Source organism: Melospiza georgiana, chromosome 24 (genome assembly GCF_028018845.1).
Source record: "Melospiza georgiana isolate bMelGeo1 chromosome 24, bMelGeo1.pri, whole genome shotgun sequence".
NCBI classification, from domain to species: Eukaryota; Metazoa; Chordata; class Aves; order Passeriformes; family Passerellidae; genus Melospiza; species Melospiza georgiana.
The window spans coordinates 5,227,244-5,240,048 of NC_080453.1; the positions used below are offsets into that span (position 1 = coordinate 5,227,244).

Here is a 12,805-nt window from a genome sequence, read left to right on the forward strand (position 1 = left end):
CACACGAGTGTGACCCTCCACAGCCTGGGATCTCACAGTGAGCAGCTGCCCAGGCTGGGGAGCCCGGGCTGAGGCTCCACTGGAGGTGCACAAGCCTCCTCTGAGGGCAGAGCAGCATTGAGGACCCTTCCTGCCCTTAGCCACGGGGAACAGGCTGGTTTTGGTCACAAAGTAACAAAACCCAACTTCACACATTTTAACCAACTCAAAGCAGTAATCTAATGTCAAACACTGCAGAGTTTTACTAGGATTCACTACTTAAATGACTCATAGTCACAAAGTAAATGGACTGTGGCTCTTCTCTGCAATTTCATTTTGCTTAATTTAGTACTCAGAAATGTGTTTAATTAAAAAGTTATTTATTGACAGCCTAACTTAAATATATTCTGAGCTTTTATATTGATTTGGAGCATTTTTTTCTTTCAGGGTGAGATTGCCTCCACTCAAAGGAACCACAACATACTGGAGATACACAAGGTGTATACCATTCACCCAGACTAAGAAAAGCTTTGTTCTGAAAGGAATAAAAGAATCATGGCAGAATGTACAGGTTACAAGGAAACCTCAAATCGACACCTCCGTTTCAAGCTGCAGAGCCTCAGTCGCCGCCTTGATGAGCTGGAGGAAGCAACAAAAAATCTGCAGAAAGCAGAGGATGAACTGCTGGACCTCCAGGACAAAGTTATCCAGGCAGAAGGCAGCAACTCCAGCATGCTGGCTGACATTGAAGCCCTGAGGAAAAGAGTGCTGAAGATTGAAGGCAAGGATGAAGAAATCAGGAAGGCTGAAGAGCTTTGCAGATTAATGAAAGAAAAGCTTGAAGAGGAGGAGAGCCTCACTCGAGATCTGAAGTCAGAAATTGAACTCCTTCAGAAGAGAATGGCAGAGCTGGAGAAGCTGGAGGAGGCTTTCAGCAGGAGCAAGAATGACTGTACACAGCTGTGTCTTAGCCTCAATGAAGAAAAGAACTTGACCAAAAAGATATCTACAGAATTAGAAATACTTAGAGTGAAAGTGAAAGAACTGGAATCATCTGAAGACAGGCTGGATAAAACTGAGCAGACCTTAACAGCTGAGCTAGAAAAGCTGAAATCCTTAGCCCTGAGCTTTATCACAGAAAGAAAACATTTTAATGAAAGAGAAAAACAAAATGAAAAAATAATCCAGGAGCTAACACAGAAATTAGAACAAAACAACAAACTAAATAGGGCAGATCAAACTAGAAATGCATCCAACTTGCTAGAAAGGTCATCCAACAATCTCCTGGACAGAAATGATATGAGAATTGAAGATGACTTGACTTCTGCACTGCCTTCTAAGGAGACCAGGAGGAAGGGAAGTGTGGATTACCTGAAACACGTAGAAAATGAAACCAGGAATAAATCAGAAAACCAAAAGAATAAAAACCAGGAAGACAACAAAGTGAAAGATCTCACCCAAGAAATTGAGAAACTTAAAATTCAAATCAAACATTTTGAATCTTTAGAAGAAGAACTTAAAAAAGTGAGAGCCAAAAATAATGATCTGCAAGACAGTTACTTGAGTGAGCAGAATAAGAACAAACTCTTAACAGGTCAGCTAGAAGAAATAAAAATGCAAATAAAGAAACAGAAAGAGCTGGAGAATGGAGAAGTTGAAAATGAAGATACAAGCTTTTCTAGCAGAGGAAAGCATGACAGACCTAAATACAGAGGTGTCCTGGCTGATTTGGCAGCTGCTAAGCACAAGCCAAGGGAGCTCTCACCACAGCAGCGCCGGGAAAGAGCGCGGAACAGAGACTTTGCTCTCAGCAATGACAGCTACAGCCACACTGCTAAAAGAGTGCCCAGTCCAAGCTTGATGAACAGAAAAGCAGGGAAAGCTTCTGCTGCATCTGCCCTTTTAGACACTGCTGTCACAGACACAAGGAGACTGGAAGAGAAATCTTTAGTTTCCACTCTTTCTTCTGGTCAGAAGGAAAGCTGCGTCGTGCAGAACGAGGGGAAGAGATCCAAAGAGCAGCCATCTGTCCTCAGCCGGTATCCTCCTGCTGCACAGGAGCAGAAGGCTTGGAAAGCACCTTCCAAAGCTGTTGGTGACACAGGCCTGAGATGCAAGGTGGAAAAGCCATCTCAGGTGTTCCGTGGGAGCTGCCAGAATGGCGCTGACGCGCGGGATGAAAAGCCAAGCAAAGGAGAATCAGTGGCTTCTTTGTCTGACAAGCTGAAGACAAGTCAGGCTGAGGTCAGTGAGGGCTTGGGGGACCCACAGCTCACCAGGGGTACCCACAGCTCTTCCAATGGCACAGCCTCTGCTTACAGGTACCACGTGTCCTCCAGCGGGTCAGCCTCGGACTCTGCTGCCTCCAAAGTGGAAGCAGCGAGCACTTTTGCCTCATCACACAGACAGCCCTCAGAGGGGAGGGCCAAAAGGGCAGTGATCTCCCAGGAAAGAGAAGCTGCAGACACGTCACCTGAAAGTGGGAAGCTTTCAACACTGACAAAGCGCTCCCATCACTCCAGGAGTCAGGAGGACATTCTGCAGCTTCTCACAGGTCTTGATAAAGAAGGCACTGAGCAGTCTTCAAGTTCAGCAGCAGATCATGTAAATATGGGTTTAAAAAGTGACTCCAAAACCATCCAGAGTAACCAGGAAAAAGTTAATTCAGATGAAGAATCAGGGAGAGGCAAAAAACCAACCACTCTGTCGGATTTTGAGACAAGAAAAAAAGTCAGTTCCAAGCAGTTCTCCAATTCTAGGGGAGTTTTTAGAGCATCGCTTTTTGAAAATGACAAAAAAACTGTGAATGATGAAGACTCTACCAAGAGCATAAAACCATTAGATGCCAGCACTGGAGAATTGAAATCCAGAAGATCCTTCAGCCCTAGAGAAGCTCTGAGATCAAAAGCCATCATTAAACCTGCAATTGTTGAGAAGGATATGAAGGCAATCATGGGAGGGACTGTTTCAGAGGCAGAGTCAGAAAAACAGAAGTCTACTTTTAAAATGGTAACAAATAAAATGACAAGCAGCATCACAATCTTTCCTTCTGAGCCAACAGCTTCAAGGACCACTGCAGATGCAGCAGCAAAGCATGTTACCACCAGCAACATCAGAGTGGCTTCAAATGAGCCTTCACCACCAATAACAAACAATGTCCCTTCACCCTTTGAGGTGGCAATAAATAGAAGTGCTCTGAAGTCATCTGAGGCAGACAGAAGTGGGGAGGCAGTGCTGAGGAGTAAAGCTGAAACAGTGGTCTCGAGAAGCAGCATTATGCTAAAGACCTCTGAAGTGACAGAGAGGAACAGTGGAGAGAATCAGCTCTCTTCCAGAGAGCCTTTGGAGACAATCAGCTGGAAGAGCCACGGCTCATCAGATGCAGGTTCATCCGAAACAAAGCACGTCACTGTCAGAAGTTCCTGGAGAACAAGGCAAGGCCTGCATTCCCTGGAGGACTCTCAAACCAAAGCGGAGAAAAGTGCAACTTTCAGTGCCACAAACTTGTGTAGATCCTCAGTGGACCTTTTAGAAGGGGAAGGGAGTAGCTCAAAACCAGACTTCACGGAGCAGCCTTCCTCAAGGACAGGTGCCACAGCTAATTCTTGGAGTGCCCCTGAGCTGGGCTCCCGAAGGACCAAAAGCAACTTGAGTGCCCCTGAGCTGGTGCCCCGCAGGAGCTGTGCCAGTGACCCTGCAGCAGCTGCTGCTTGGCAGCGCTCCCCGCCACCTGTGAGTATCCTGTCTTAGCACTCCTGCACTTGGTGAGGTTCTCCAGGGTGCCTGTTCCCTGTAGGCTGCATGGTTTGAAATTTACAGCTTATTTCCTATCTTCTGCACTGTTCCACTTGATGAGGTTCTCCAAGCTTCCTGTTCCCTGTAGGCTGCATGGTTTGAAATCTTACAGCTTATTTCCTATCTTCAGCACTCTTGCACTTGATGAGGTTCTCCAAGTTGCCTGTTCTTGTAGGCTGCATGATTTCAAATTTTATTATTTCCTAAGTGCTGCCTCTCCCAGCTCCTGCTGTCTTCCTTCAGCGAATTCTCAATTCACAGCGCCCACAACTTTCTCATGTGTGAATTACCAGATTTAGCATTCTTGAAATGAGATCCATCTGCTTGGGGCTTGTAATGCCATATGAATAACCACATAGTAGCATCAGAGAAACGTAGTCACAGCTTAAGTAGGACGTGGCATGCTTTTCAGAGTGACTTTATGGAGCATTTTAAATCTGGAGTAGTAATGAAAAAATGATGGAAATGAGCAGATTGGAGTGGGGTTGTGCCTGAGGCAGAGTTGTAGCTGTAGAGATGGATAGAGCTCTTGTTGGTAAGAGCTCCATGGTTTCCTCATGTGAAATCACCAGACTCTGGTCTGGAAATTCTTCCTGGGCATCCCCATAACAGGTGGGTGGTGGTTGGTAACACAAAGCTGCTCCCTCCTTGCTCTGTGTCAATATTGCACCTGACAAGGAGCAAGAGCCACAAGGACAGCTGTGCTTTCCCTGTTCCTTTGACTGGTGCCAGTGAGGGGAGTCCCTCAAAGCAGTGACACAAACTGCTCTGCTGGGATGTGCTTGCCACTGGAGCAGATTTGAACTCACTGGCAGCACTCACTGGTGCCCTTCTGGCCATTAAACCCACACTGGTTCTGCTGCAGCTCCTGCCTTGCTGTTCATTCAGCACTTTTCTGAGCAGCTCCTGCTGTTGGCAGTCTGCAGGAGGAAACAAGCTGGGTAATCTGACAGGGCTGGTGGCAGAGGGGATGGGTCTGAATGACTGTGGCATTGACAAAATGAACTGGTAGAGGTAGGCAAAGAGTTTTACATTTTCAAATCTCCTGCAAGGAGTTTTACATTTTCAAATCTCTTCCACTTCTCTGGCTATGAGAAGCACGGAAGAATTTGCACTTGGCTTTGCAGAAAGTTTGTTAGCTGGTGTTAGAAAGTACAGGGTGGCCTTCCAGCTACATTTGGAAACTGAGAATACATTGTCTCCCTGGCCAGGGTGGGTCATACTCAATCTGTTCTGTTTGTTCATGAATTCAAGCAGAGCTGATATAATTGAAGTTGTTCTTCTGCAGAGCAGCAATTTGTGTGCTTGGGAAATGAGAGATCCATTCCTTGGGTGTCCTTTATCCCAAGAGTTTCAATTCACTGAGTTCATTTACAACTGAGTTCCTGTGTGGTTGCTTGCAGACCCCCAAGCAGTGGCACTCAGGGATTTCTTTTCAGTTTTCCTCCTGGCAGCCCACCCAGGGCTGAGTGCAGCTCTGCAGGTGCTCTCCTTGCTGTCAGATAAATTTGCCAGCTGTGCAGTTTAACTTCCCAGCAGCTGAGGTGCACCTGACAGAGCAACCTGATCTCTGCCTGGGCAAGCCAGATATATCCAGGATTAGCTGGATTCCACCTTTCTGTGTCAGGAGAGCAACCTTGGTTGGTTCACACAGAACTGAGCTCAGGATCTCTCTCTGTGTCAGACTTTGCAATAAAATCACCCTTGGCACCACACAGTCACAAATCTCTTGGTCATTGTGTACTGTTAGTTTGTAAATTATGAGTATGAAGTTAACCTGAAAGACTGCAGATACTCAATTGGACTAGATATAGCAAATTGTATGCAACTTAAAATGTTGCATGTGCCCTTGGTAAAAAGCCCTTTGAGGGGTATCTTCAGGCTTGTAAAATGCCTCTTATCTCAGCAGCTTGGAGTTGTGTTTCAGTTAAAGATGTTGCTTTTCCTCTGGCAGAAGGGAGCACTGAGCTGTCCTATGGAGGTATCACTGTCACCTCTTCCCAGCTCCACTATCCACACTCTGACATTGCCTTGAGAATCTTATGTGGCAAACATGAGATCTGTGCTGGTCTTGCCAAAATCTTCCTCTCTTCCATTTGCAACCTTCCCTTTGTGTACTGCTGCTTCAGACAAATGTCTCCAATGCAGCTCCAGGAGTTGTTGACTCTTTGGAACGCTGCTTTGGGAGCCCCAGGGAGAGGAGCTGATGATGGTGAGTGGGTGCTGGGGAGCAGCTCCCTCTGCTGCTGGCAGAGCCTTCCCCAGCTCCCTGAACACCTGAGGCAATGCAAGGCCTGGAGCAGTCCCTGAGCTGGGGTTCATGTTTCACAGAGTGCAGTCTGCACTCCCCTGGTGTGATGTTTGATGAGAATTAGTGCAGATGTGCTGGAGGCAGGGAGCAGATGAGCAGCAGCAATGTCAGATGAATGCATGGTTTCTCATGCCTCTGCCATTGATCACTGGAGCTGGGCTGTCTGCTGCATAAATTGGCAAAATTCTAAAGCAGCCTTGTCTTCAAGGGAGGCCATCATCACTTCTCTGATGGTAGAAGTCTCCCAGGCAGTGTCCAGGGATGTTTTTCACCTTTCTCTCCCCTCCTTTGGGGACCATCTGTAGTGGGTTGACCCTGGCTGGGTGCCAGGCTCTCAGCAAAGCCCCTCTCTATCACTGCCCTCCATAACTGGACAGGAGAGAGAAAATAGAATGAATCTTTTCTTGGATCTCAGTAATTCTGTCAAAGGGATCTGTCCTGTTTTGTCACCATGCACCCATAACTTGGGTTAAAATTACTGGATGGTTCTTGAGAAAAGATCTGTATGAAATAGCACATAAATGAGGCCATGGCAGAGCTGGCCTGGTGGTTTCAGTCCCTCCTTGCTAAAAGGACTCAGACCCACACCTTACACTGCAAACCTGGCACTGGGACCCCAGTGCTGTTCCAGATCCTTCACAGACCCTGGATCCCAACCCTTTTTATTTTCCTTTTATTTTCTCACAGGATGAGAGCAAGGATTTTGTGTCCAGTTCCAGAAGGAAGCAGTATGGCTCTTCTGAGTACCTCCTCCAGGCTGACACTCTGGGCAAAAGGACAGCCAAGGTGGAGCTGCAGGAGCATGAATCCAACTCCCCTGCACCACCAGGGCTCCAGGGAGAGGAGCAGGTACGTGAGGGAAGGTAGTTACAGGGCAAGAAACCAATATCTGAACTGACCTCCAAAAAGTCTCCACTCTTGTAGGAGAAACCAACTTGCAGGAGAAGCCTAGCACTTGCCAGGGGTGGAGTGGCTGCTGTATTTTATCTTATGAACTTGTTTCAGCAAGCTTTATGGCTAAGAATATTCTCAGATAACTAAGTGGCACTGCATCTAGTCATCCTTTGGTACATGAATCAATCAGGGATGGAAAAAAAAATTGGAGAGACAAAAGCAGAGTCCCTGCTTCAGCTGGCAGCTTTACTGCTGGAGTGTTTGCTGCTGTGCCATCCACAGGACTGTGCTCCTGTGGGATTTGGGATGGGTGCCAAGGGCATTGGCAATCTTGTGTGCAGAGCAGGGATGCCCAGGGCAGCAGTGGGCAGCGTGTGAGCTGTGGGTTTGTGTGTGAGCTGTGGGTCTGTCTGTGAGCTGTGGGTTTGTCTGTGAGCTCTGGGTTTGTCTGTGAGCTCTGGGTTTGTGAGCTCTGGGTTTGTGTGTGAGCTCTGGGTTTCTCTGTGAGCTGTGGGTTTGTGTGTCAGCTGTGGGTTTGTGTGTGAGCTGTGGGTTTCTTTATGAGCTCTGGGTTTCTCTGTGAGCTCTGGGTTTGTGTGTGAGCTCTGGGTTTCTCTGTGAGCTCTGGGTTTCTCTATGAGCTCTGGGTTTCTCTGTAGCTCTGGGTTTCTCTGTGAGCTCTGGGTTTCTCTATGAGCTCTGGATTTCTCTGTGAGCTCTGGGTTTCTCTGTGAGCTCTGGGTTTCTCTATGAGCTCTGGGTTTCTCTGTGAGCTCTGGGTTTCTCTGTAGCTCTGGGTTTGTGAGCTCTGGGTTTCTCTGTAGCTCTGGGTTTCTCTGTAGCTCTAGGTTTGTCTGTGAGCTCTGGGTTTGTGAGCTCTAGGTTTGTGAGCTCTGGGTTTCTCTGTAGCTCTGGGTTTGTGAGCTCTGGGTTTGTGAGCTCTGGGTTTCTCTGTAGCTCTGGGTTTCTCTGTAGCTCTGGGTTTCTCTGTTCCAGGGCCCTGCCCGTGCTGGCCGGACATCGCGGAGATGAGGGAGATGAGCTGTGCTCCCCTCTCAGCCCATGGTGAAGCAAGAGGCAGGACAGTACCAAGCTCAGAGGCATCACCACCTGTTTGTGACCTCTCCAGAGGCTTCAAGCAGCCTGGAACCAGTTTTGTAATGAGAATTGAAAGGTACAAGAGCTTTACCAGTGAATTCTTTTTCTTCATTGCTGAAGAGGCAGCTGCAGAGACTTTGCTCAGGGGACTCCCACTTCTCATCTCTGTACCTGCAATCCTTATCTTCCCTGTAGGATGATAGCTCTGTCTCCATATGGAAAGTCTGACTACCTAGCCTCTCTGAACAATGGTACTCCTTGCACAAGAGAGAACTTTTTGTTCACTTGCATTCACACAAGGTCCCAGCAGTGTCCCTGTGATTGCATCCACCAGCCCATGAAGCTGTCCACCACAACTGGAGGCTTTCAGTTCATATGGAGTTTGCATTTTCCTTGCTGGCTGGGGCAGTGGTCACCTCAGCACCTGTGTTTCCAGCACCCTTGGGCAAGAGGAGACTGTTCCCCGCTGGTTACTTTACAAATTGAGAGGGAAGGAGAGCAGAAAATGCTTAGAAGGAGTTGGTTCCCTATCACTGTCAGTCTCTGCAACAAGCTTTGCATGATCTACTCATCACCAGGTGAGATATGCACCAAGAAATCATCCAGTGAGCCAGAGCAACACAGCAGTGACACCTCCTCCTCCTCCTGGGCCCAGGTGCCATTTATCTGGAGCTTTGTGTTACACTCTGCAGGCAACAGCTCTGTGCTGGTGCAAGGCACTCGAGCCCTATGAGAAAAAGAAACAAGTGCTTTTCCTCACAGACAAGCACAATGTCCTTGTTCCTTCCCACAGCAGGGTGGAGACAGCTGGGTTGGACCCTGTGGTAGCTTTGGTCTGTGCCTCACCCCCTGTCTGCCATGCCAGGTGTGCTCAGAGACTGCTCACACACAGAGCTGTGTCCCCAGCATGCAGCTGCTGTCACTGTGGGGCAGACACGTCCCCACAGCTCCAGGAGCTGCTCAGGTCACCAGCAGCTTGTCCTGAGCAGGGTGATTGTCCCTGGCCCTCACAGCAGGGCTCTGACAGTCCCTCCTTTCCTTCCCATCCCATCTGCTGGGCTGGCCCCCACACAAACACCCCCAGTGCTGCCTGTCCTGTCCCTCTCTGCAGCAGCAGGACAAGGAGAATTCTCCAGACACAAAAGGTCCTTGATCTGTCTCAGAGGTGCTGTGGGCAGAGCTGCACCCCAACAGCTTCCCTGAGCTGCACCCCACACTTGTGCCCATGTCCCCCCTCTGCAGGAGCAGGGACCAGACTGCCTGCACTGCACCTCCCTGGCCTGGGAAATGCACACCTCAATTCTGAGAAGAAAATTAATCAAAAAAAAAAAAAAACAAAAAAAAACAAAAAAAAAAAAAAAAACAAAAACACAAACCCGATAGAGCTGGTTGCAAAATATCTATGGAAACATTTCTATAAAAGGGATGTGTTTTAGTGACATGATTATTTTTTTTTTATAAAGATTGTTTGGAGGAAGGGAAAAATTATTTTTGAAAAAAGAAAGTTTCTTTTTGGAATTTTAAAGATGTTTTCCCAAGTGTATATTTTTAATCCCTCATTTTATTCTTTTACATATCATGACATATGTGTCAACTTGCATAACAAGACAAAAAGATGCTTTTAAATTAGTACTGAGTGGCAGCTCTAATAATCTTTAAATTATATTAAAATAAATTGCATCAACTGCTCTCTCTTACCATTGACATGGTAGTGCTAGTAGAATGAAATAACGGGGAAAAAAATTTAAACTGAAACTAAAAAATGAAAGAAAGTGAAATTCTGAAGCTAAATTCAGACTTCTTACTGCCTCCCCCTGCTCTGTTTATCAGGAAGGATTGGAAATCCTTATGGATTGTGCAGTCTGAAAGCAGTGGGTGCATCAGTCCTGTGCATCCTTCCTGAGCACCTGCTCTGCCCAGCACTCACTGGGTGCCAGGCTCAGCACCCACAACAGCTGCATTGTCTGAGCAGCAGCAGCAGCAGCTTCCCTCACCCCTGTGTGCCCAGCAGTGCCCAGCTCTGCTCTGCTGCTGCCTCTGACTCTGCCCCTTGTGTGCCCTCCAGACCAAACCTGCTGCCTCAGCTGCCTCCCTCTGTACCTGCCTGCTCACCCTGGGAGCAGCTGGGAGGCAGCTTGGGGTGTCCCTGCAATTCAGGTGTCACTGGGGTTCCCTCTCTGCTGGGAGCAGCTCTCCTGCTGTCACCTGCACCAGCCACGGTGGCTGTGGGAGAACCTGCAGGGTGTGGGGCTCCCCTTGTGCCCCCAGAGCCCTGCAGGGTGTGGGCGTGGGGCTCCCCTGCCCTTGGGCACTGCTGCCCAGGACCTGCAGCCTGGACAGACTGCTGGACAGCACGGACAGACTGAGGACAAGGATCACTCTGGGCAGTGATTGAAGCCTCCCCTCACAGTCCCAGCCCCATCCTGCTGCAGGACGTGGCCTCACACACCACAGGGCGTCCCTGCACATCCAGCAGCTTCTTCCTCCTCCTCCTCCTCCTCACCTTGTTGGCGTGGATGTGGCTCAGCACAAAGAGCCTCCCAAGGGAAGTGGTTTCAGCTGTGGTGAGGAAATCTCTGCATCCCTGTGAGTCAACACAGGGGTGAAATCAGCTTCCCTGAGCCTGCCCACAGAACTGGCTTTACCCATCAGCTTTTCTGCTCACCCAAGAACACAGCTCTGAAATGCAAGGGAAGAACCACCAGCAGCAATGGCTGTTGGCTTTTCTCCTTCTGCCAGCCAGGACAATGGGAGGGCTTTAGCCCCAGCTATTGCCCCAGCAACACAGCACTGCTGGCACTGTCTTCAGGTGCTCCTCACAGATGATGTCTCTCCTTTCTCCAGCTGCCTCAGTTATTTGTTCAATATTTTACAGCAGACACCTTGAACTCCTGCTCTAGACTCAGTTTCACTGCTTGTAAATACTGGACACAGATGTCACTTGGTAACTGCACACTGGTTGTTTTTACCACAGCTGAGATGAAATCTGAGAAAGAAAACCCTACCTAGTATGGAAAGGGGCCATGCCCTCTAGTCAATGAGTGCAATAGGAGCTGATTGTATTATTAATCTTATAGCAATGACTTCAGGAAACACAATGTGTTGACTCGAATTGCACACTTTTTTTGAACAGCTGTAAAATAGAGTATATGTGTAAATATTGCCATCACTGAAGAAGTATTTGTAATTTTAGCATATAAATATAACAGGCTTTCCAGCAGGCTCGATGATGCACAAGGCCACGCATCGAGCCTTGGGTAATTCCAAAGTTGTAAATGTATTTGCTGTACAGAGGAAGTGTCAGTGCTTGCTGCTCCCAAGGAACCTCAGCTGCTGCTCCCTCTGGAGAGCCAGGGCTTTCCCCACAAGGGCTGGCTCCAGCCTGAGGGCCCAGCAGCTCACTGCTTCATGGAATGCCTCCCTCACGTCTGAACACCTGTGCAGCCTGCAGAGCTGCCTGTCCAGCTCCTGGAGGCTCTGGGGACAGCCTGGCCCCTGCTGCTGTGCAGGGCAGCCTCTGCCAGGCCCCCAGCAAGGGAAAAGGGCAGGAAGCACAGGGCAGAGCCACGTGCCTTGCTGCTCCCAGAGACACTCGACACAATCCCCCAGCTGCAGGTTGAAGCAATAGTCACACTGGTGTCACTCTAACCTAGCAGACCTCATCCCTGCCACCCTTGCACACGGCTGAAGCAATCAGGGCACTGCTCCAGGCCAGCCCCAGGCTGAGCTGTGCCCAGAACAGAAGCCATTGTCAGCAGCTGCCCCCATGGCCAGGGCCCAAAGGATCCCCCTGGGCTGCAGTGCCGGCTCCTGCTTTGGGGAAGCAGCACTCCAGGCTGCATGGAATGTATTTTTAAGAGAATAAATCTATTTTTTTGTATTTGTGAACATATATTTGGGTGGGGCAGCTTAGTTAGAAGACAAATAATGCAAGCAATCTTTTCATAATCACAGGTTCATCCGAGTTAAGCAGATTTTCCAGGGTTGCAGTATTGCCTTTTCCCCTAAAATAAACTTTGTGTCCAATAGAGCTATGAGCAGTGTTCCACCCTTAGAACTTGCCCTGTCTCAGCATGCTGAGTAGAGGAAAGCCAGCACTTTCCTCCCCAGGCTGCCCATGCAGTGGATACACAGATGGTGCTCACCTCCTTCCAGCGACACAGTGCTCTTAGTCTGCATGCCAAATGTAAACACACTCGTATCTGCATGTCTCTCCTGACTCAATCACTGTCAGTGCTACAGTATATAACCAATAAACACTCTTCTCTTTTTACACGGTGTGATGTGGTGTTTGCAGCAGTGCCCATTGCTGCTGTCCCTGGGAGAGGCACTGAGGCAGCAGTGTCTGTCTGTCTGTCTGTGTGTGCTGCAGGGTGGTTCAGTGCTGGAGCTTTTGTGCCTTGGTTGAGGCAGATCTCAGATCTCAGATGTCCATTCCAGGATGCATCTGAGGCAGGGATGGTGCACAGACAGCTGCACACAGCCATTCTCCACTGAGGCACCCTGAGCTGGACATGGCACTGCTGGGAACGTCTGTGCTGAGTGAGGGGTTCCAGGAGCAGGGGGTGTTTGCCACCAGCCTGGTGTCACAGAGAGCACACAGAGCATCCCCAGAGCTGCTGCAGGTTGAGGCAGGGGGTCACAGCCAGACTGTCACTGTACCAGGAGTCAGCCCTGTGCCACAGCTTTCCAGGCAGAGATACAACCACAACCAAGGCATTATAGCAA

At 48.8% G+C, this 12,805-nt stretch overlaps 1 protein-coding gene across 3 annotated transcripts in view; it reads left to right on the plus strand.

Moving 5' to 3' along the window:
* The window catches only part of LUZP1 (leucine zipper protein 1), a 33,705-nt gene extending 21,355 nt beyond the window's left edge, over positions 1-12,350 (plus strand). For 2 of the 3 annotated variants that reach the window (XM_058040087.1, XM_058040088.1), the window contains exons 2-4: positions 427-3,711; positions 6,773-6,934; positions 7,976-12,350. In XM_058040087.1, coding sequence (XP_057896070.1) covers positions 535-3,711; positions 6,773-6,934; positions 7,976-8,011 — 3,375 coding nt within the window. In that variant the 5' untranslated portion in view covers positions 427-534 and the 3' untranslated portion in view covers positions 8,012-12,350. Of the gene's footprint in view, positions 1-426; positions 3,712-6,772; positions 6,953-7,975 lie in introns of those variants that run through there. The other variant, XM_058040089.1, reaches the window with a different exon arrangement.
* Positions 12,351-12,805: the final 455 nt, after the last annotated feature.